This window comes from Macaca fascicularis, chromosome 1 (genome assembly GCF_037993035.2).
Source record: "Macaca fascicularis isolate 582-1 chromosome 1, T2T-MFA8v1.1".
Taxonomy (NCBI): Eukaryota; Metazoa; Chordata; class Mammalia; order Primates; family Cercopithecidae; genus Macaca; species Macaca fascicularis.
The window spans coordinates 41,007,446-41,028,918 of record NC_088375.1 but is presented as its reverse complement, the minus strand read 5'-3'; the positions used below and the strand labels follow the sequence as shown (position 1 = coordinate 41,028,918).

Below are 21,473 nucleotides of genomic sequence, written 5' to 3'. Positions count from 1 at the left end.
ATATAAATCTTTCTCTCTTGGGTCTCCCTATTCCAGTAAGAATGTGCATAACACACACCAGCCATTCAAATATAAACTGCTCCCTTAAGATTAATGACCAGATTCACTGAAAGAGAACCTTAGACCCACCCTCCCAACAAAAAATGCAGAATGAGATATGGACTAATCAAACTCCCTAATTTATATGACCTAATGTGACTGGTAGTCTCAATCTGATCATAATGTTTACATCAACCAAACGCAGTCATTCCTAGTATCAGGATTCTTTCAGAGTTCTTCAAACACACTGCACTGAGGCATTTACTCACTTTGTTCTTTGCCTGCTATACTCTTCTCTTCTTTTTTCACCTGGCTAATCCTGCTCATCCTTTTAAAATTCAACTCACAGGGAGTGGTGGCTCATGCCTATAAATCTAAGCAACTTGGGAGGCTGAGGCAAGAGGATCGCTTAAGGCTAGGAGTTCAAAACCAGCCAGGGCAACAGAGCAAAATCCTGTCTGAGAAAAATAAAAAAAATAAGTAAAACTGAACTCAGGTATTCAACTCCAGAAGCTTTCCCTAAATGTCCTATGCAGGAAAAGTTCCACTTCCCTTGGTACACCCATGGAATTCCTCAAAAACATTTCACATTGTATTTACCACATTATATTGAAATACTTGTGCCACATCTGTCTCCCGCAGGAGCCACTATCCTAAAGAGTAAGCATCAGTTCATTTTTATATTCTCAGAGCCTAGCACTGGCATATGGCAAATATTCCTAAATGTTTTGCAAAAACAAAACAAAAGCATGACAATTTTATTTACCACCAATTATGTACACTGTACATTTAAAAGATGCTGAGACATGGTCTCAACCATACTTAGTCTAGCTGCAGAGACAGGTCACATATAAAAAAAGAGATCATTACAAAATTAAGAAATTAGAAGTACCAAATGACTAAGATACAGGAAATGCTACAAAGTTCAAAGAATGCAGAAATCACCAGAGTACACAAGGAAGTCTTCACAAAAGAAGGTGAAGCTTAAGCTAAGCTAGTACAGAATGGCACTTCCCACATGGGAAATGACATGGGAAGAGAGATTTAAGCAGGAATGCACATGCCATGATTAGAAAACAATGAGATTACTCTGGCTAAGGCAGTTGGTTTCTATCAAGGAGTAAGAAGATATTATGAGGCAGAAGTAGGTGCAGGTCATTTTATGGAAGGCCAACAATACCAGATAAATGAGTTTAAGGAAGCGAAAGCCATATACAAATACTTTTTCAAGACTATTAATATAAAAGCAATGCAAAGATTAATTGGCAGGGGGACAGGTGGTAGGGAACCTGAAAAAGAACCAGAATTTGTTAAACACATGTAAACCTTTGTTATTTTAACACTGACAGCAATTTTAGGAGATCAGTGTTCCGTTTTACAAATAAAGAAATCAAGACCCAGAAATGTTAAGTTGTTAGCCCACACAGAAAGTAGCGGGTGGTGCTTAAAGCCCCAAATCAATGCTTTCTTCTTGATACCTGCAGGAAGAAATGCAGGTGGGTAACAGTTGGAAGAATTTTTCAAAAGAATGGGCAATGTAATCAGAATCACGAAATCTTGATGCTAAACGCAACAGAGCTCAGAAGACCCCATAAAGCCTCTGTTTATATACCATTGCCAGTATGAACTATTTGGTAATTGAGTACTTACTTGTATGCCCAGTGAAACTACTTGAGGGCATAGTCTCTTTTTATCCCCAGGGACCTGGGATACAGCATGGTCCAAACTGAATGTTTATTGGTGGAATGGATAGAAGGACAGATACAAGAGAGGGGGACACAGAGAGGAAGGAAAACAAAAGTGTGAGTGTGAGAGAAAGGAAAACAATCAGTAAATGAATTTGGCCACGCTGAGGTCTTTGGCACCTTTGAAAATGTCAATTTCAATAATGTACTCAGGAAAAAATGGCTAGATAGCAAGGGATCAAGGAAAAGTAGATGGTAACTAAAGGAAAAACATAGGTTAGGGCAAACTTGAAATGCCTGGCCATAAAACAAAGCTAAAGAAGGACAGAGCACAAAGAAAAATCAGAATAGGAAGGCCTTTTAAGGGAAAATTGAGATTGGTTCATAGAAGGTAAGACCAGTAAAGGCAATAATTAAAGAGACTAAAAGAAGAGAGCCACACAACTGAAAAAAGGTCCTGAAGGATGGTAAACATTTAAGAGTACAGTTAAAAGAAGGGATTCTGTAGGAACCTTCCTGACCAAATTCCTTTTCCCTTTTTGAGGCCCACAGCAGTCACCAAATCTTTGAACTACCACTTCCACATCACCACTTCTCTGTCCATGAACCTATCTTACCTAAGAAAACCTTAAGATGTGGTCAAAATACTAACTAATGCAATGTATTAAATGAGTGAATCAATTTTTAAAAAATTTATTTGGAACAAAGGAGCCATGAGTTGTTCTTCCTGCCTGAAATGGCAATTTGCCCAACATCCACTTTTTAAAATCCCATCCATCTTTCAATATCCAAACCAAATCTTACCTCCTCAAAGACACCCTCTTCACTCTATCTCCACCTCTGTTGAAATAAACTTCTTGCCTATACTTACATAGTACCTTTGACCGACTATTATAGCTACTTAAATGTCTTTCTTTTAATTTGCCAAAGGCAAAACCCCGGTAAATTGTGCTCTACACAATAAGTATTCAATAATGGCCAGTAAAAGAGAACACAGATTTAAGAAATTAAAATATGTACAAATATTTTACACTGTTGATGGGACTGTAAACTAGTTCAACCATTGTGTAAGACAGTGTGGCGATTCCTCAAGGATATAGAACTAGAAATACCATTCTCTCAAGTATAAAACACACCAGCCCTTTTAAATGTGAACCACTCTCCTCCCCAAAACTGCCTTATGAAACTTGCAACACTAGTGGGTCCAGATCTTACTGTAACATACCCATTAAAAACAACAAAAAACTCAGCAATTGCTGCTTCTACCGTGAAGGCAGAAGACCACAGCTGTTAGAAAGCAAAAGAAATGAAACCTAAGATAGGACAGGAAGTATACATTTTGAATCCAAATGAAACCACAAGGGAAGCAGAAATTAACTGCCAAAATAATTTAGTCAGACAATATCCAAGCAGGTAATAAGCTATTAACACTGTTCTAACAAAGACTTATAAGCCTAAAGAGACAGCCATTCATTCAAATAATGTCACCACATTTGGCTGATATTCCGGGACAAAAGCTAATTTACATTCTGTAAAGGATGTACTTGGTGGAAAGGAAGTGGATGGGACAGGGGAAAACGACTTCCTGGACCACATGAACTAAAATCAGCATGTGCTCTAAGACTTCTAGAAGCTTCAGGATACACTATCTGATCTAGCATCACTAAACTCTTCTAGAACCTGGAGCCCATGCTACTTAGTTATATATTCCTCCCAATGCTCCCACTATCTTCTCTGTTCCTCTCCCCAGGCTAGGATAAGGCTCAGCTTGCTACTTTATCCAGTCTTATCCCCATTATCTCTCTCTGTTCCAAGATTTATAGTGATACATTTTTATTTTTATTTTATACCATATTGGATATTTTACTTCCTATTTAAATGACAACCATTTTTCTGCTGGCTTAGAAAACAACCCTGTGGCTGTTATATTAGAAACAAAATTTCTGACAAGTGAACCACTGAGATGCAGCCTCTTCACTATAGATGTATCATACCAAAAAAAAAAATATATCTATATATACACACACACATATACACGTATACACATACACACACACACACACACGCATAAAACAAAACAGATACTTTCTGGACCTTTCCTGTAAAGGAGTCTAACAGCAGGAATCCACTTCAAGTGGATCTCACTGAAACACCCACAGCATAGGAAGAAATTAAAGACAAAAGAGAATAGTGAAGGAAGGAAAGGAGGAAAGTTGAAGGGAGTGCAGAGTATGAACAGTGCCTCCCACAACAGCAGCAGAAGTCATTCGGTGGCACCTATGCCACCTTTTATAACAGGATTTGACCTGTCTGGTATTCCCTATGACTATGATTATTCTACTTTCTCATCTTCCAAAACAACTTTGATGTCTTCTCTGTCTGGTACTTTAATACTTCCCCAACTCCTGCTTTTCCAAATTTGAGATGTTAATTTCCATTTTTCTTTTTTTCAAAATGTCATTCTTTTAAAGCATATTATACCTCACCTGTGGCCTATCCTAACCTTCTCCTACCCCCACCAAATGAACTATATTCAATACACCCTTTTCTTTTACTCAACAGAGGTGTCAAAGTCTTTTAAAATCTTTCATTCTGTCATAAATCGAAAGAGAAAATTCTCTGACTTTTCCTTCAATTTGAGTAATAAATTCCCAATATTATTTGGCCTAGAACCCCCATACTTAAGATCATTTTTATAAAACATAAGAAAGTATTTTCAACTTAACTGATTCACTTAGAAGTATTGTCAGTGTATTAACAAGATACTTACCTTTCAACAAACAAAAAATTTCATTATCCTTTTCTGCCCAGAATATCATCATCTTTCCCACACAGAGGATAGGTTTTCTTCCTTTCATCTCTGCTCTATTTTTACAACTTGAGACTAACTCAGTTCCCTTGATGTTGAATTTTCTCTTTATTGGTCTTACTGGGGCTTCTTACCTCATATCTTCATTTCTGACCCTTCTGAAACTTCCATCTTGCTCCTTGGTTTCCCACCACCACACCATTTCAATGCCAGACACCCCAGCTCATTTCGTCTAACAAATTAAAATTCAGCTGAGACAAAACTAATTTTCATCTACATGAGGCAGGATCTGTAACCATGCAGATTAAAAATTGCCCAGTCATGATCTTCCACCACTGACAAAGGTAGGCAAGAAAATTCTTAAAATCAAGGTCACGAAAAACAACTGCTATACCCCCCAACAACATCCATTCAGCAATACTCAGCATCCTCCCTGAAGTGTCTATAAAAACCAACAGTTCTATTTTCAAAGAACGTGAACATAATGCTTCCCTAAAGACATTCTCTAGTGTCCCTACTGCAGACTTTAAATGGAATGAGTATCCAAAAGAGGAGGAGGGAAATTCAGACTGGCACAAGCCTTTATTTATGATTCCCACAACCATCACCTAGGTCTCAGACTTCTAAAGCTTGCTTTAATTTACTTAGGACAAACGCCTAAGATTGAGACAAGACTGGCTCCAGGAATCTTTCAGGGACCCCAGGACCGATGCCTCCCCCATTTTGCCTGCTCAATTTTAGCTGAAAAACATCTTTGTATTCATATTTTTTCTTTTCTCCCTTCTTCAAAGAACTAAGTTCATCTCAAGCTATCACTGATTCCACATCTAAGGAAATCTTCCCTATGATGTCAAGCTATAAAATATAAGGTACATTAACAAGAAGCCTCTCAAAGTCCACTGATCTTCCCCATTAAAAGTACCACCACTCTGCCAATTTGCTTTTCATAACTTTCTAGATCCACTGCCACTACCTTATTCCGGACCAAAGTCCCAAAGGGAATCTTTTGTAAGGAAAAGAACCTTACAAAAAGGATCAATTTTAAAGTCTTCCCCTTTTCTAAGCAATAGTCACTCCCCAATTAATGTCAGGCTCTAACAACCTTACTTTTCTCTGTTATCCACCAATACATTACACAGAGTCATCTTCCTAACACATAGCTGTGAACATATTGATTCTAACAAATCATCTCAGATTCTCCACTGTCTACCCACTGTAACTATAAACTATGGAACATGATATTCAGGATCCTCTTAAATATAGTCACCTTATCAAATAGGATTTCCCTGACCACTTTGTCCAGATAAAACAGTACATTCCTGTCTTACTTTATTTCTCATCCTAGTGCTTGTGACCCCCTGATATATATTTAACTGCTATGTTTACTGACTGTGTCTTTCTACTATAATATATCCTCCTACGTTCACCCTTTTGTTCACCAGTGTACCCTCAACACTAGAATATATTATGTTCTCAACTTGTATTTGTGGAAAGAACAGATGAACACTGACATGCAGTGTACTATAGCTGACTTGAAGTTAGAAGACCTACATTTGAGTTAGTTTCCACACACCAGCTATATAAGCCTCAACAATTTTACCTTCTTTGGGCTTACATTCTTCATGTGTAAAAGGAAAGGGTCAAACTTGATAATCTCTACAACTCTAAGCTTTCCCAGCTATATCACACTACCTTCTTGTCTAACTGGACTGAAAACCTCCCTTCCCCCAACTTCCCTACCTACATAACTCTGCTCAGTTTCCTTCCATTTGGAATTCCCCTCTTCTCAATTCACATCTGTCAAAATGAACATTAAGGATGAACAATATCCGAAGTGCCATTTTCTTTAAGTTTAACTGTAAGCTCTGTAAAAGGAGGGTGGAGTTCTTATTTTTCTATTTTCAGATGTTGGTACAACGCCTCCCATACAGGTGATCAACAAAACAACTAATGAATCATGAGTACATGAATGAGCAAAGGAACAAAGTCTTTCCTGATTCCCTCCCATTGCTCAGGTGATCTCCTGCCTTTGGACTCAAAACACTTGGTATCTTTTATTTTTATTTATGTATTTATTTATTTATTGAGACACAGTTTCACTCTTGTTGCCCAGGCTGGAGTGCAATGGCTTAATCTCGGCTCACCACAACCTCCGCCTCCCAGGTTCAAGCGATTCTCCTGCTTCAGCTTCCTGAGGAGCTGGCATTACAGGCACCCGCCACCACGCCCAGCTAATTTTTTGTATTTTTAGTAGAGAAGGCGTTTCACCATGTTGGCCAGGCTGGTCTTGAACTCCTGACCTCAGGTGATCCGTCCACCTTGGCCTCCCAAAGTGTTGGGATTACAGGTGTGAGCCACCGTGCCCGGCAACACTTGGTATCTTTCAAGGTCCTTACACTCTGTGCTGTTATTAACTTACTTGCCTAATAGACACTCAACTGCAAATTCCTTAAGACTAATCAGCACCCTGATGGTTTCCATATCTCTCTATAGCACCTACAACAGATCTTTGTCATAGCTGTATTTATTTGAAATATTAAACAACAAAAGAATATTTGAGATGAAAAAAAGGGCCTCAAATTACAGACATCATTCCAACTGTACTATGGTCACTGGGCATATATGTTGTGTTAAAATCAAGCATTCAAGCATAGTTCAAATATCTCATTCTTTCCTCTCCCTATTATGCTTAATAAAACTTTACTACTTTAAAAATTATAATGGCTACCCTATGTATCATGTAACTACACACCTCTTGCAATATACATATAGGGATCCACACACATCAATACGTTCACGTCACTAAACAGATAAAGTGACTTTTCCACTCATTTCAGACTTCAACCTCATCCAACTCCCTCCTCCGCAAGGTATGAAACAAGTTTTTTAAAAACATCTTTCCATAAGGCCTCCCTTTCTTAGTTCTGCTCCTGAAAGACAAAAAGGACCAATTTTAAAGTCTTCCCCTTTTCTAGTCACTCCCCAGTTAATTTCAGGATCTAACAACCTTACTTTTCTCTGTTATCAAGATTTTTGACCCACTTTACCTCTGCCTCCAAGCTCTTACTCAGCTTCCACGGAACCTTTCTGGCTGCACAAAAGCTGGTGTCCTTCCATTCAATATGTTCTCGCCATCATGTACTAAGTTCAACCTATCTACATCTTCTTTCTGAAATGTGCATCAGTAGCCGCCCCCCCACCCCAAACACACATCTCGCATACACACACACTATATCCATGTGTCACTCTACCTCTGACATACCTCTGGTGTAAGTTCCTTACACCACTCTTAATGAATGTACACGACTCTCAGAATGGTATCTTCCAACTACACTGATTCTAACCCAGTTTCTTCTGAAAAACCCAACCTTGTCCACAGTGCCTCCCCCTTTCCTCACTTCCCCATCTAGTCCCCTTCTTCATCCCCTCCCCACACCGCCAACTACAGATGACATTATTCCTTAATACTCCCAACCCGAGAATGAAGAACAAGCTCCAGTTTCCTGCGGTCTCCCTCTCCTTCTGTCTGCCCTCCTCGGTTACCCCGCCCCAACTCCCCAGGTGTGCAGACTTCCTCCCCGTCCTCTACTCATGCATCGCTCCAACCAATCCCACGCCACACCACGAGTCCCCTGCCACGGGGATCAGACTCCTCCACACCCACCTCCACTCGGGGTCGCCGCTGCCTCCCCGGACGTTTCTCTCCACCCCTCGCTAGCGAGCCCGAGACCACGGGCGCGCGCGCACAGACATTCTCACGCTTCCTCAACCTCCCTCCTCGCACCGGGACGAGCAGGCTTCGCCAGAGCTCAGCCCGGCCGGTGGGGGCTTAGGCACCCATACCCGTTCCGCCCCCTCCCGCAGATCCCCATGCAGCCCCCGCCGCCCTGCCCGGCGAGGAGAGGACGCAGCAACTCCCCCGCCACCCCGGACTTACCACCTCGGTGTCTGTTGCTCCATGCCCCAACCCGCGGCCCGCTCCCCCTACGTACCAGGCCGGCCTCGGCACTCACCGGAGGTACTGCGCGCTCTGCAGGCTCATCCTCCGCCGCCGCGTCTTCCCGCGAAGCCTCCGTGGGTCTCTCAGGCTCCTCGGAGCGGCCCCGCGGCACCGCGGGTGCTGGCGGCCGCCGCCATCTTCCTCTCCTCCGGCTCCTCCTCGCTCGGCAAGGGGGTGGGGGTGAATGAGGCGAGGGGGAGGGAGCGGGGAAAGCTGCTTTCGCTGCTGCTCCGGCCCGTGGGGCGCAGGGACACTCCGACCCAGGGGGGGAGGAGGAGGGAGGAGGGGCGGGGGAAAGAGGAGAAGCAGAGGAAGGAAGTCGGCTACGAGGGGGGCTCCCTCTCGCGAGATTTCAGCAGCGCCTGTCTCTCCCGGTGATTTCCGCTTCTCTGTAGCGCTCCCTTTTGGGATCAACGAGCTGTGTGGCGCGTGTGCGGCTTCTGAGCTACCGGCTGGTGGCGCTTGGAGGCTTCCTGCCAATCCACCCTTCTCCTCCCGCGCAAGGGGGCAATCCCAACCCCACCAAGAACACCGAGGCCCAAAGAACCGGGAGTTACACTCAAAGTCTTCCCCCTTCTTATCACTCCAGCGGATTTCTCTCTTCCTTTTTGCACGCCTCCACTCTTCCCCACCGGAAACGCCGCCCCTTCCTCCTACAGTTCCTCCCAGCAGTCCCTCGACTCTTGTCTTCTCTCGCGCGTAGAGAGTGACTCGAAGGACCCCCTTTCCTCTTCTCTGCAGCCCCTCCCCATGCACGCTGGGAGACTCTTGGAGGGGATAAGGTGGGGCCCGGAGAGGAAGAGAAAAGAAAAGAATCGGATTGGATAGACAGCTGCCATGGCAACTGGAGGCTGTGGTTGTATTGTCATAGTAACCAGTGTGTGCGGACAGGGTGACCCTCCCCTTGGCCAATGGATTCCCTGGAAACCGCCCAGGGTTCCCGGTTGGCTTCCCTTCCATCTAAAGGCCTCCCCCAAGTTAGGAATAGAGGTAGTTCTCCCCGGTGGTGAAGTCCACTTCCTCCTCCCTTCCCACTTCTCACAGCAACTGGGGGGACACCCCGAGGCATTCACCATGGGCTTTTCCACCCGCCTGCAGGCGGGAACCACCTCCATAGTTTCCTCTCAGAGCCGGGCGTGGAGAGGGCTGGGCCTGCGAAGAAGATGCATGGCCTGGAGGCTGGCGGGCGGCGGGCTGGAGTCGGGAGAGCGAGGCGGCAGTGCCAAGCGGCGAGGAAGGGCAAGGGGTTTCCCCACAACTGCCTCGGGCTCTGGGAGGCGGGATCCCGCCTGAACGGGGTCCCTGAGGGAGGAGAGCGGCACACGACAGCCGTGATGCCTCCCCTGCCGACGGGGATAGCCGACTTTTGGCGAGTCAACCCCTCCCCCAAATCCACCCCACCCGCGTACTCCCTCCTGACCTAGCTGTCGCGATCCTGCTGCGAGGAGGCCAGGGTGAGGGTAGGAACGCATCCTAGAAGGGTAACACGTGTTTTCTATCATTTAAGTCGGGGACTAACCGGAAGGCTGACTATCGCCATAACTCTGATAGGCACCCGCAGTGGGGATCCTGCTTGATTATTAAAGGCAGACCTCCAAGTTCCTCCCTCCTCTGCAACCTTTCTCCTCTCACGGGTCTGCAGTGTTTTAAAAGTCGTCATTCTGTGTCGTTGGGTTAGAGAGGGAAACATTGGATAAAAGAGTATCAGGAAGAACCCTAGACAGATCTGTCTGATGAAAGGAGACTAGGAAAAGAAATTTCATTCTTAGAATAAATCTTTTTGGATATTTATTATGTGTGTTTTGTGTCAGGTTTCGGGCCAAAAAGCCGAAATAAAGAACGAAGTCAATAATAATATGGAGTATACGAGAAATAGCTGGAAAATTCATCATTCATGGCTTGAAGAAATTGACATTTTACAAGTTATATTTTCGGTTCGTATTGTGGAGTCATTTAAGGAGCTATCCCAAAGTACTTTAGGATATGTAACTATATAAAACCTTCCAAGAATGCAGCCCTCATAGGAGAGTTAAAATAAGGATTTTAATGGACTATTTTGATTTGGTTTGGTCTGGTTTGGCTACCTGATTCCTGCTGTCTTTTTCCATGCCAGCCAGAGAGGCACTTTCAAGATCCTTCCCTGAAACCTGTACCAATAAGACTATACCAATGTTCAGTTGAAACATCAGGTATAAGTTTGGCGGAAGCGAAAGGACAACCTGCTTTGAAATAAATTCCAAGGACAGATTGTCATTAACGAAATAGAAATTGGACTATGCCCCTCATGCTGCCAGCGCCTGGTATGATGCGGCGTGACGCGCAGCGCTTGCGGCAGTACAATGCCCTCAATCACCCGCCCGGCACCGACGCGCCGCCCACTCACGGCAAAGAGAGCCACCTAGTGAGGGATTATTCTCATTTCCGCGGTGAGGTTCTGCTTTTCCTTCTTCCATGAGCGCCCAAGGATAGATTCCTACTACCTATTACCTCAAATAGCCTACATTTCTTTCCGAAAATGTATTGGTTAGATCTTTTTCTTTTTCTTTTTTTTTTTTTTTAACTTAAAGACCAATGTGATAGTATATTGGTTAGATTTTTTAAAGATTTCAACCAGAATAAAAATGGTAATAATTACCCCCTTACTAATTATGGTAATAGCCATTTATGTCTGTGGCACATATCTCCAGTAAAGAGTGTATGAAGGCCAGGCGCGGTGGCTCACGCCTGTAATCCCAGCACTTTGGGAGGCAGAGGCGGGTGGATCACGAGGTCAGGAGATCGAGACCATCCTGGCTAACATAGTGAAACCCCGTCTCTACTAAAAAAATACAAAAAAATTAGCCGGGCATGGTGGCAGGCACCTGTAGTCCAAGCTACTCGGGAGGCTGAGGCAGGAGAATGGCTTGAATCCAGGAGGCGGAGCTTGTCGTGAGCCGAGATCGCGCCACTGCACTCCAGCCTGGGCGACAGAACGAGACTCTGTCTCAAAAAAATAAAAAGAGTGTATGAACAGTTATCATACATTCCTGATAAGCAATCTAGGAAAATATTGCAACTATCTTCTCATTGTGGAAATAGAGAAATGGATCAGAAAGATGAATCCTTTTGTTAGGGTTTGCTGATTTATTCCATAAACATTTACTGAGTACTTATTGTATTTCAGATACTGTTCTGGTTATGATGGATACCACAATGAAAGAGACCTGGTCCCTGTCTTGAGGGAACCCACCTGCTTGTAGAGATCTCAGAGTGATGATCAGGATGCAATATAAGGGATGCAGTAATTGGGGTAAGAACAAAGTAGGAACACATGAGGTCAGAAATAATCTGTGTTTTATAGCAGCTTTCCTAAGAATTTTATAAGACTCTTCAATAGCTTTACAATATCTCTAGCTAAATAGAAGAATAGCAGCATATTTTAGAGATTAGAAGACTTTGATACTAATATTTAAATTACTTTCAAAAATCAATAGGACTCAGAAAAATTATTACCTTCTATTTATATACTGTTTAATACACATTTTCTAATTTCATCTATTTCTACTTGCCCTAGTCAACAAACTTGTAGAATTACAGACATCTTTCTTTCTGCAATAGATATTGTTCACCTTTTTCCCCTGCAGATATAAGATCACATCTAAACCAAAAAAAAAAATTAAAGAGAAGCTTCCTTACTTACATTAATCCTACCAGATTTTAAGATTTTGGGTTTGTCTTTTTGGCTAAGTGATTTCATGGAAAGATCACAAGCTAATGGACCTGAGTATGCATTCTAACTCTGCCATCTTGATTTCTGAACTTCAGTTTGCTCCTTGACCAAAATGGAAGCATTACCTGTTATAGGCTTCCTGTGACCTTTAATGATGACATACATGATTGAGTGCCCATTATACAACACTGGACTTGATAAATGTTAATTTTTTTCTGCCCTTTTTTTTTTAAATTGAGACAGAGTCTTACTCTGTCACCCAGGCTGGAGTGCAGTGGCACAATTTCAGCTCACTGCAACCTCTGCCTCCTGGGTTCAGGCAATTCTAATGCTTCAGCCTCCCAAGTAGCTGGGACTATAGGTGTGCGCCACCATGCCTGGCTAATTTTTGTATTTTCAGTAGAGACAAGGTTCACCATGTTGGCCAGGCTGGTCTCAAACTCCTGACCTCAAGTGATCCGCCTGCCTTGGCCTCCCAAAGTGCTGAGATTATGGGTGTGAGTCACCTTGCCTGGCCCCTTTTGCTCTTTTATATCAAGCTAAAATGAGTAAAATAGAACTACTACAGCATAACGTTATTTTTAAAAATAATACTCTATCTAGTCTTTTTTTTTTTTTTTTTTTTTTTTTTTTTTTTTTAAATAGAGATTCAGTCTCACTGTGTTGCCTAGGCTGATCTCTAACTCCTGGCCACAAGCAGTCCTCCTACCTCAGCCTCACAAGTAACTGGGATTTTAGGTGCGAATCACGTACCCAGCTCTCAATCTAGTCTTTGTCTGTAATACTCATAGGTCTGAACTCACATTCAAATCTATTGGTGTTCAGTACTAGAAGATAGATTTCTTTATCCATGGCTCTGATTATAGAAAAGAACACAATAGGCCGGGCGCGGTGGCTCAAGCCTGTAATCCCAGCACTTTGGGAGGCCGAGACGGGCGGATCACGAGGTCAGGAGATCGAGACCATCCTGGCGAACACGGTGAAACCCCGTCTCTACTAAAGAAATACAAAAAACTAGCCGGGCGAGGTGGCGGGCGCCTGTAGTCCCAGCTACTCTGGAGGCTGAGGCAGGAGAATGGCGTGAACCCGGGAGGCGGAGCTTGCAGTGAGCTGAGATCCGGCCACTGCACTCCAGCCTGGGCTACAGAGCGAGACTCCGTCTCAAAAAAAAAAAAAAAAAAAAAAAAAAAAAAAAAAAAAAAAAAAAAAAAAGAAAAGAACACAATATTAGGACATTGTGAGTCAGATGCTAGAGATTTAAAACTTTTCAAAAATCTTTTATCACATAAGACAGCCTAATATAACCACACTTCTGTCCAAGTAAATAGAATGGCCTCTTTTCAATCAAACATTGGTACTTGCTGAGAAGCTACTCTTAACATTCTTACCAAATTTACCCAGAGCTTTGGTAACCTGACAATTAATACATAGCAGGCCTCCTCCCTTTTTGTAATAATAGACAGCCTGTTCCATGACATCATAACAAGCCCTAATTTATTTTTATATTAGCCTACATATTCTGAATGTTTCTAAATCCTGTGCACAATTAGGAACTTGGTAAATCATTCTCATCAAAGTAGAAACACATTTATTATCAATTGCATACTCAGTACACAATGTGTGTGAAGCTAGCCATTCATTCCTCTTCAGTATCACACCTCAGACCATAGAGTTAAGTGATTCAATCAAATGAGTAATTCATTATCTTCAAATAGTGAGTCAGATACAAATTGACATTTAAATTCAGGTCTCCTGTTGCTCAAGATTTCTTAGATCAAGGGTCAGTAGCCTTCAAACAATTTGCAAAGCGTATACTTATTCATTCACCCTAAAGAGGGATTCTTTTACCCTGAAGAATAGTCAGGAACCATTGTAGTCCAAGATTGAAGAAAAGAAACTTCTGATATGGGAAGCAGTGAGGTGACAGTTGGGGAACAATATTCAGAGCTTTCTCTCCCCCTTCACTTCTCCATTCTCCTAGTATTTACTAAGGGAAATCTTATTATCTTCAAGGTTCCCCAACTCACAATAAGCAATACCTCTGAGAAAGTACCACACCTAAAATTCTTATCTGCGGATTTAATGGACACAATCTGGAGAAGACAAGAAGAGATGCTCATAGGGAAGATTGAAAAGTATTGAAAAACCAAAATAAAAACCCTAACCTCTCTTACTTTATTGGCAGAAGGCCTTAGTGTTCATGCATCTCTTTACTACCCCAAGCACAGTACTTACTGAAATCATCTTGGGGGTCCCTAATCTAACAGCAACATATTTCATGTCAAAGTCTGTTGAGTTACCCAGAAGTTGCCATATTTTTCTTAAAACACCCAACTAAAATAACATAATCTTTTAACATTTTCTAGTTTCTACTTCCCTAACTTTTATCAGGTAGATACTACTTTGGAGCACTAAGAATGTGATACTGATATTCATTGTCATAAATCTGTTCTTCAAAATCAGGGGAAACATGTACATGCATATACACATGTACACACTGATATGGTTTGGCCCTGTGTCCCTGCCCAAATCTCATCTTGATTTATAATCCCCACATGTTGAGGGAGGGACCTGTAATCCCCATGTGTCCAGGGAGGGAGATGATTGGATCATGGGGGTGGTTTCCCCCATGCTGTTCTCATGATAGTGAGTGAGTTCTCACAAGATCTTATGTTTTTATAAGTGTTTGAAACTTCCTCCTTTGTTCGTCTCTCCCTGCTGCCTCCTAAAGAAGGTGCCTGCTTCGCCTTCCACCATGATTGTAAGTTTCCTAAGGCCTCCCCGACTATACAGAACTGTGAGTCAATTAAACCTCCTTTGCTTATAAATTATCCAGTCTTGGGTAGTATCTTTATAGCAGTGTGAAAATGGACTAACACACACCTTCCTCTTTTCCCTAACATTATTATTGTACCAATGCAATTTCTAGTGAAGTTAAAATGTGATAAAGATGAAAAGCAAAGAAACTTAGGACTTAGGTCCCTCACTTCAAGGCATACTAAGAGTATGTATCCAAGCACTTTTTTGCTTTGCTTTACAATCCCAGGGTCTTTTCTATTCTCAGAAAACTTTTACATATCAAAAACCTGGATAGTTTGTCCCATATTTGTAAAAGTTCTTTTTTTTTTTTTTTTTTTTTTTGAGACAGGGACTTGCTGTGTTGCCCAGGCTGGAGCATAGTAGCATGATCATAGCTCAATGCAGCCTCAACCTCCTGGGCTCAAGTAATCCTCCTGCCTCAGCCTCTTAAGTAACTGGGACTACAGGCTTCCCTCACCATGCCGAGCTAATTTTTTTATTTTTTGTAGAGATGGGGGTCTCCTTATGTTGCCCAGGCTGGTCTCAAAATCCTGGGCTCAAGAAGACCTCCCGCCTTGGCTTCCCAAAGTAATGGGATTACAGGTGACCACCTCACCTGGTCATATTTGTAAAAATTCTTAATATTAGCCTGGCACAGTGGCAGGTGCCTATAATCTCAGCTACTCAGGAGGCTGAGGCAGGAGGATCACTTGAGCCAAGGAGTTTGGGGCCAGCCTGTGCAACATAGCAAGACTCCATCTTAAAAACAATTCTTAATGTTATTGGATTAAGATGTAAGAATACATTCTGGAACAAATTAAATAATAAATTAATGGGTACATATATTCCATATTTTAGCTATGTTAAGCTCTTTAAAAAGCTTTTTCCCCTGGCTTTAAGTCTCCATTGCTTTTCCATTACCCTTAGGATAAAGTTTCCAATCCTTACCATGACCTCTGTTCTGGTCTCTGCCTGCCTCTTCTCTGACAACCCTCCCCACCCCCTGGTATCACCACTCTAGCTAGAGTGACCTTCTGTGAGGTCCTCAAATGAGCAGTGTTCTTTTCTTCTCAGAGCCTTTAGATAAGTTGTTCCCTCTATCTAGGTAGTTCTTCTCCTCAGACGACTCTTATGTCTTCCTATGCTTCAAGCCTAAATCCGAACTTCTTTGGATGAGCTTTCTCTACTTTCCAACCCCCAACCATTAGGCTAAGTTAGCTAAACTGGTTATATGTTCCCATAGCACTCTGTCCTTCTTTTTCGTGGCATTTGTAAGTCTTTCATGTTTGTAAATCTTTGTTTAATATCTGTTACCTCCACTTGTAAGCTCTGTAAGAGTAGATGCTGTGCCTATTTTGCTTATTCTTGTATTATCACTTCCCTAGCAGAACACCAGATACAAGGAATGCTCAATAAATGTTCATTAAGTCAATGAATTAAAAAACAAAAACAAATTAATAGAAATTTGGTAGCTGGGTACAATGGCTCACACCTGTAATCTCAGCACTTTGGAGGCCAAGGTGGAAGGTTGCTTCAGTCCAGAAATTCGAGACCAGCCTGGGCAACATAGTGAAACAAAAAACAAGTTGGACCATGTATTCTTTAGAATTAATCCTAAAGCAGTAAGAAAATAATTTTGTTGGGCCTTCAACTAATCTCAGTAATTGAAATTGCTATTACATTTAACAAGATTAAAGTTTTAATTAAATGAAATATTTAAGCAATGAGTAAAGTGCACACTTACAAGATGAAGGATAACTCATCAGTTATTTCACACCAGAGTCTCAGACTTCAGTGTAGAAAAACAATCTTCAACGTCCAAATTATTTTTATTTAACTTTATGTTTTTAAATTTGAAATTAGATGAAGCAGTTAATTCTTTCGTTATGTGGCAGGAGAGGGTGCTAGGGAAGGATGGCAAAAGAGAAGAGAGGCTATCAGCTAATTAGAATGTAATATAAAAAATTACCTTTAAATTTTCGCAAAGAAAATTGGATCGGGGTGTAGAATGGAAAGCTCAGTGGTCTCTATTTTTCACCAGAAAAGTGTTTATAAATTCTAGCATTATTATTGTTAATTTTTTTGCCTGTAATAGGATAGGGTTAAGTAAACTCAATGTAGGATTTTAAGGAAAGGGCTATATCCAATTTCAAAGTAAATGTGATAATTAAGTTTCTGGAGGCAGGTTCTGAATTCAATTCAATTAAATAAGGCATATAACATATGTAAGCAGCCTGGCACTTAGTAGACACTCAACAAATGCTCTTACTGTATATAAAGGGTGAATAAGAACTGCATACACACTAATTAATGTAGGTTAAATGCACCTTTAAAAACAAGTACAAAATGCTGTAGAGGTACACAGCATACTGCCTCAAAACTATATGACCAGTTTTATCATATGACCAACTTTCCTTCCTTCCTTCCTTCCTTCCTTCCTTCCTTCCTTCCTTCCTTCCTTCCTTCCTTCCTTCCCTCCCTTCTTTCCTTCCTTCCTTCCTCCCTTCTTTCTCTTTCTTTCTTTCTTTTTTCTTTCTTTCTCTCTTTCTCTCTTTTTTTCTTACCCTGCCCTCCCCTGCCTTCTCCTCCCCTCTCCTCCCTTCCCCTCCCCTCTTCCCTCTCCTCTCCTTTCTTTTCTTTCCTTTCCTTTTCTTTTCTTTTTTCTCTTTCTTTTCTCACTCTGTTGCCCAGGCTGGAGTGCAGTGGTGTAATCACAGCTCACTGCAGCCTCAACCTCCTGGGCTCAAACAATTCTCCCACCTCAACCTCCCAAGTCGCTAGGACAACAGACATGCACCACCATGCCCACCTAATGTTTTTTATTTTTGAGGTCTCACTGTGTCACCAAGGCTGGTCATGAACTCCTGACCTCAAGTGATCCTCCCAACTCAGCCTCCCAAAGTGCTGGGGTTACAGGTGTGAGCCACCATGCCTGACCAGTATAAATTCTTTCATCTATTTCTGAAGGATATATTAGTTCATTAGCTGTTCTATATTTGAATGAAATGAGAGCCAAGATCTCGTGCAAAGCTAAAGAGGATAAGGAGGCTTCTACGGAGCAAAACCAGCTGCTTATGCTTTCCCCTGATCTCTTTCAAACTAACGCCTCTGGAATGGCTCTGGCTTGCATGCTGTGTCTCATTCTCTTGCTCTTTCAACCATTGGCTATAATGTTCCCATTATGGTCCTCCAAGTCATCCATTTCTTTGTCCAAGAGGACATGCATGGTTTTAGTTTGGTTTTTGTTGTTGTTTTGAGACAGGGTCTCTCCCTGTCACCCAGGCTGTAGCGCAGTGGCATAATCACAGCTCACTGCAGCCTCAACCTGCTAGGCTCAAGCCATTCTCCCACCTCAACCTCCTGAGTAGCTGGGGCTACAGGCACACGCCACCATGCCTGGCTAATTTTTGTGTTTTTAGTAGAGATGGGGTTTCATCATTTTTCTCAGGCTGGTTTTGAACTCCTGGGCTCAAGCGATCCACCTGCCTTAACCTCCCAAAGTGCTGGGGTTACAGGCATAAGCCACTGCACCCCACCAGTTTTAGTTCTTTAACAATGTCCCTATAGGTAAGACCAAGACCAGAGGGCATGCCAAATAATTGGAATGCCAACATTTCCGAAATATAGGCATCAGTGGGCTAGATGTTACAGAAGGTTACCAGCTGTAGAAAGAAGCTGAAATTAATTTTCTCTAAGTGTTTGAGGAACAGTCAAATTTTAGCATGAAAGCACAGTGTGAATGTTAGGTAGAGTTGAGTTTAATATCTATAGAGAATATTCAATTGATGGTGATCAATTCCTATCTTTCTCTGCCTTTTCAAGACAAATCTATATCGAAACTAAAACTTTACTTCTGGGAATCTTAATCTTGGTGTATCCTGCTACTATGGAGAAGTTTGATGAGTTGTGTATCATCTAGAATTTTAGTATTTAGTAATTTATTCAATCTTTCATTCAGTTTTCTTAAATAGAATTTTCATTGTATCAGGTCATATGCTAGTCCTTAGGGTGCAAATGGTGAACGAAACAGTCCTGCTCTCAGAGCTTAAGGTTTAAAAGACAGTTAAGTAAAAGGGAAGTTATATTATAGAGTGATAAATGCTGTGGTAGAAGTCTTTGGAACCATTCCACTTGAGATCAAGTACAGACATGCAATCAGGTAATCCACTTAAATGTCCCAGTCAACTGTGAAGTCCTTCAGAATGAGATTATGCAGAGTTTACTTGTTCACATTCTATTTCCCAGCAGGAAAAGGAATACACACAGCTCTTCGTACCATAAAAGTGATGGAAAACCATGGCTAAAAGTATACTAAATTATGCCTGAAAGATACAAAACTATATACATAAAGTTCAACTATGAAATAGAATTACATAGAAAATGGTCATAAATATAATAAAATGTTAATAGCAGTTATTTCTGAGGTAAACTACTTATGGTTGGCTTTAATTTCATGCACTTTTCAACATTTTCTGCCAACCAAAAAACAAAAGTTGAGTTTATTATTGTTATTGTTGTTTTGGTGGTGGTTTGCATTGTTTTTAAAGAATACCTGAACTTCTATATTACAGGAGCCTGAAAGTAACATTGGAAGTTGAAAAGGAAGCAGATTAAAGATAAGTGTAGGGCCTGGCGCAGTGGCTCACACCTGTAATCCCAGCTACTTGGGAGGCTGAGGCAGAAGAATTGCTTGAATCCGGGAGGCGGAGGTTGTTGTGAGCCGAGATCGCGCCGCTGCACTGCAGCCTGGGCAACAGAGTGAGGCTCTGTCTAAAGGGAATAAAAAAGAAAAAAGATAAGTGTAATAGCTTTTCACAACTGATGATTGGAAAAAAAAAAAAATCTTGTTACAGACAATTCCTATGGCTCTAATGCAGTATCAACAACTAATACTTATGTATGAGCAAAAATTGATGACGATGATCATTTTTTAATACAACAGTGTAGACCAAAATGCCTCTGTGGTAATTTGTGGATCTACTTCTGGAAACTGTCACAGCCTGAGAAAGATGGCATGCCCTGGATGGAATTCACAGAGAATTATTTTCAGTAATAAAAGTTTAAAGTTATACCTTTATTTGTCATTTTGCCTTTTCTTACCTTTAAAATTATTTTCTCCTCCTCCCTCAACTCTAGGTCATGCTACTGGCCCCGCCCAGTTATGTAACAACTTGCATTTCCTCAATTCTCTGGAATGTGGCCAGTCAGGAACTTCCACATTTACTTTTTTTTTTTTTTCCCCATTTGTGGGTAAGAACGTAAAAGAGGCAGGAAAACCGAATTGAGAAAGAAGAAAGAATAGGGGAAGAGAGAAAGAAAAAAGAAAACCATGAAGTCTGAAAGAGGCAAAAGAAGAGATAGATAAGCAAAGAAGCACATTGCCTGGTGGTAGTAATAGTTGTTAGACACCCATCTGTTATCATCTGTTTTCCATGGGAGATTTTAAGAAGAGGCTAGATCCCCAATCTGTCTTAAAGTAAAGAAAAGGGGCCGGGCGCGGTGGCTCAAGCCTGTAATCCCAGCACTTTGGGAGGCCGAGGCGGGTGGATCACGAGGTCAGGAGATCGAGACTATCCTGGCTAACATGGTGAAACCCCGTCTCTACTAAAAATACAAAAAACTAGCCGGGCGTGGTGGCGGGCGCCTGTAGTCTCAGCTACTTGGGAGGCTGAGGCGGGAGAATGGCGTGAACCCAGGAGGCGGAGCTTGCAGTGAGCCGAGATCACGCCACTGCACTCCAGCCTGGGAGACACAGCGAGACTCCGTCTCAAAAATAAAAATAAAAAAATAAAAAAAATAAAGAAAAGGGACCCTGTTGCCTCTAAAATATACTTCCAGACTCAGCAGTCTCTACATTCTGAGTGGGGCATCCCTAGATTTGCTGCCTAAAATCTATGACAGTTGGAAATTGTTCCATTTAAGATCCAGTTCAAGAAGCTATACACCCTAAGAAACTTTATATTGCCATTTAAAAGACCGACATTCTCCAGATTGCTTGAGCCCAGGAGTTTGAGACCAGCCTGGGCAACATGGCAAAACTCCGTCTCTACCCCCCCAAAAAAAAAAAAAAATTAGCTGGGCATGGTGGTACGCATCTGTAGAGCTAGCTACTCTGGAGGCTGAGTAGAGAGAACCCCTTGAGCCTAGGAGATGGAGGTTGCTGTGAGCCAAGATCATGCCACTGCACTCCAGCCTGCCTCAATGGTCAATATTCTCCAAAACAGATTGTATCCATTTGAATTTGGACTTTGTGTACACTTGATACTACGCTTAATCTTTGCCAAAAGGCTGAGAAACAATGGACTTTGGGTACAAGGTGGAATGTCACTGTACTCTCACCCATTTTAGTATGAGTGGAAATACCATTTAAAACAAAACAAAACAAAATAATGTAGTCCAGACAGTTGTTGTAAACTACTGTATATTCTGCAG

At 41.9% G+C, this 21,473-nt stretch overlaps 1 protein-coding gene and 1 long non-coding RNA gene across 41 annotated transcripts in view; one reads left to right on the top strand and one right to left on the bottom strand.

Moving 5' to 3' along the window:
* The window catches only part of SMG7 (SMG7 nonsense mediated mRNA decay factor), an 87,034-nt gene extending 78,351 nt beyond the window's left edge, over positions 1-8,683 (bottom strand). For 30 of the 39 annotated variants that reach the window (XM_015446779.2, XM_065536350.1, XM_065536187.1 and 27 more), the window contains exon 1: positions 8,547-8,683. Coding sequence is in view for 14 of the 39 variants with exons in the window: in XM_005540206.3 (XP_005540263.2) it covers positions 8,547-8,575 (29 nt within the window). In the remaining 25 variants the exon portion in view is untranslated. Of the gene's footprint in view, positions 1-7,285; positions 7,391-8,546 lie in introns of those variants that run through there. The other 9 variants (XM_074030642.1, XM_074030688.1, XM_065536009.2 and 6 more) reach the window with 1 other exon arrangement.
* Positions 8,684-10,330: 1,647 nt separating this feature from the next.
* Positions 10,331-19,752, top strand: LOC135968744 (uncharacterized). 2 transcript variants are annotated; one of them, XR_012430565.1, is made up of 3 exons: positions 10,331-10,467; positions 11,697-11,822; positions 19,613-19,749. It is a non-coding gene; the product is annotated as an uncharacterized lncRNA (long non-coding RNA). The 2 variants fall into 2 exon arrangements; XR_010583713.2 differs by lacking the exon at positions 10,331-10,467 and adding an exon at positions 14,974-15,039 and having other exon boundaries at positions 11,702-11,822; positions 19,613-19,752.
* The last annotated feature ends 1,721 nt before the right edge of the window (positions 19,753-21,473 follow it).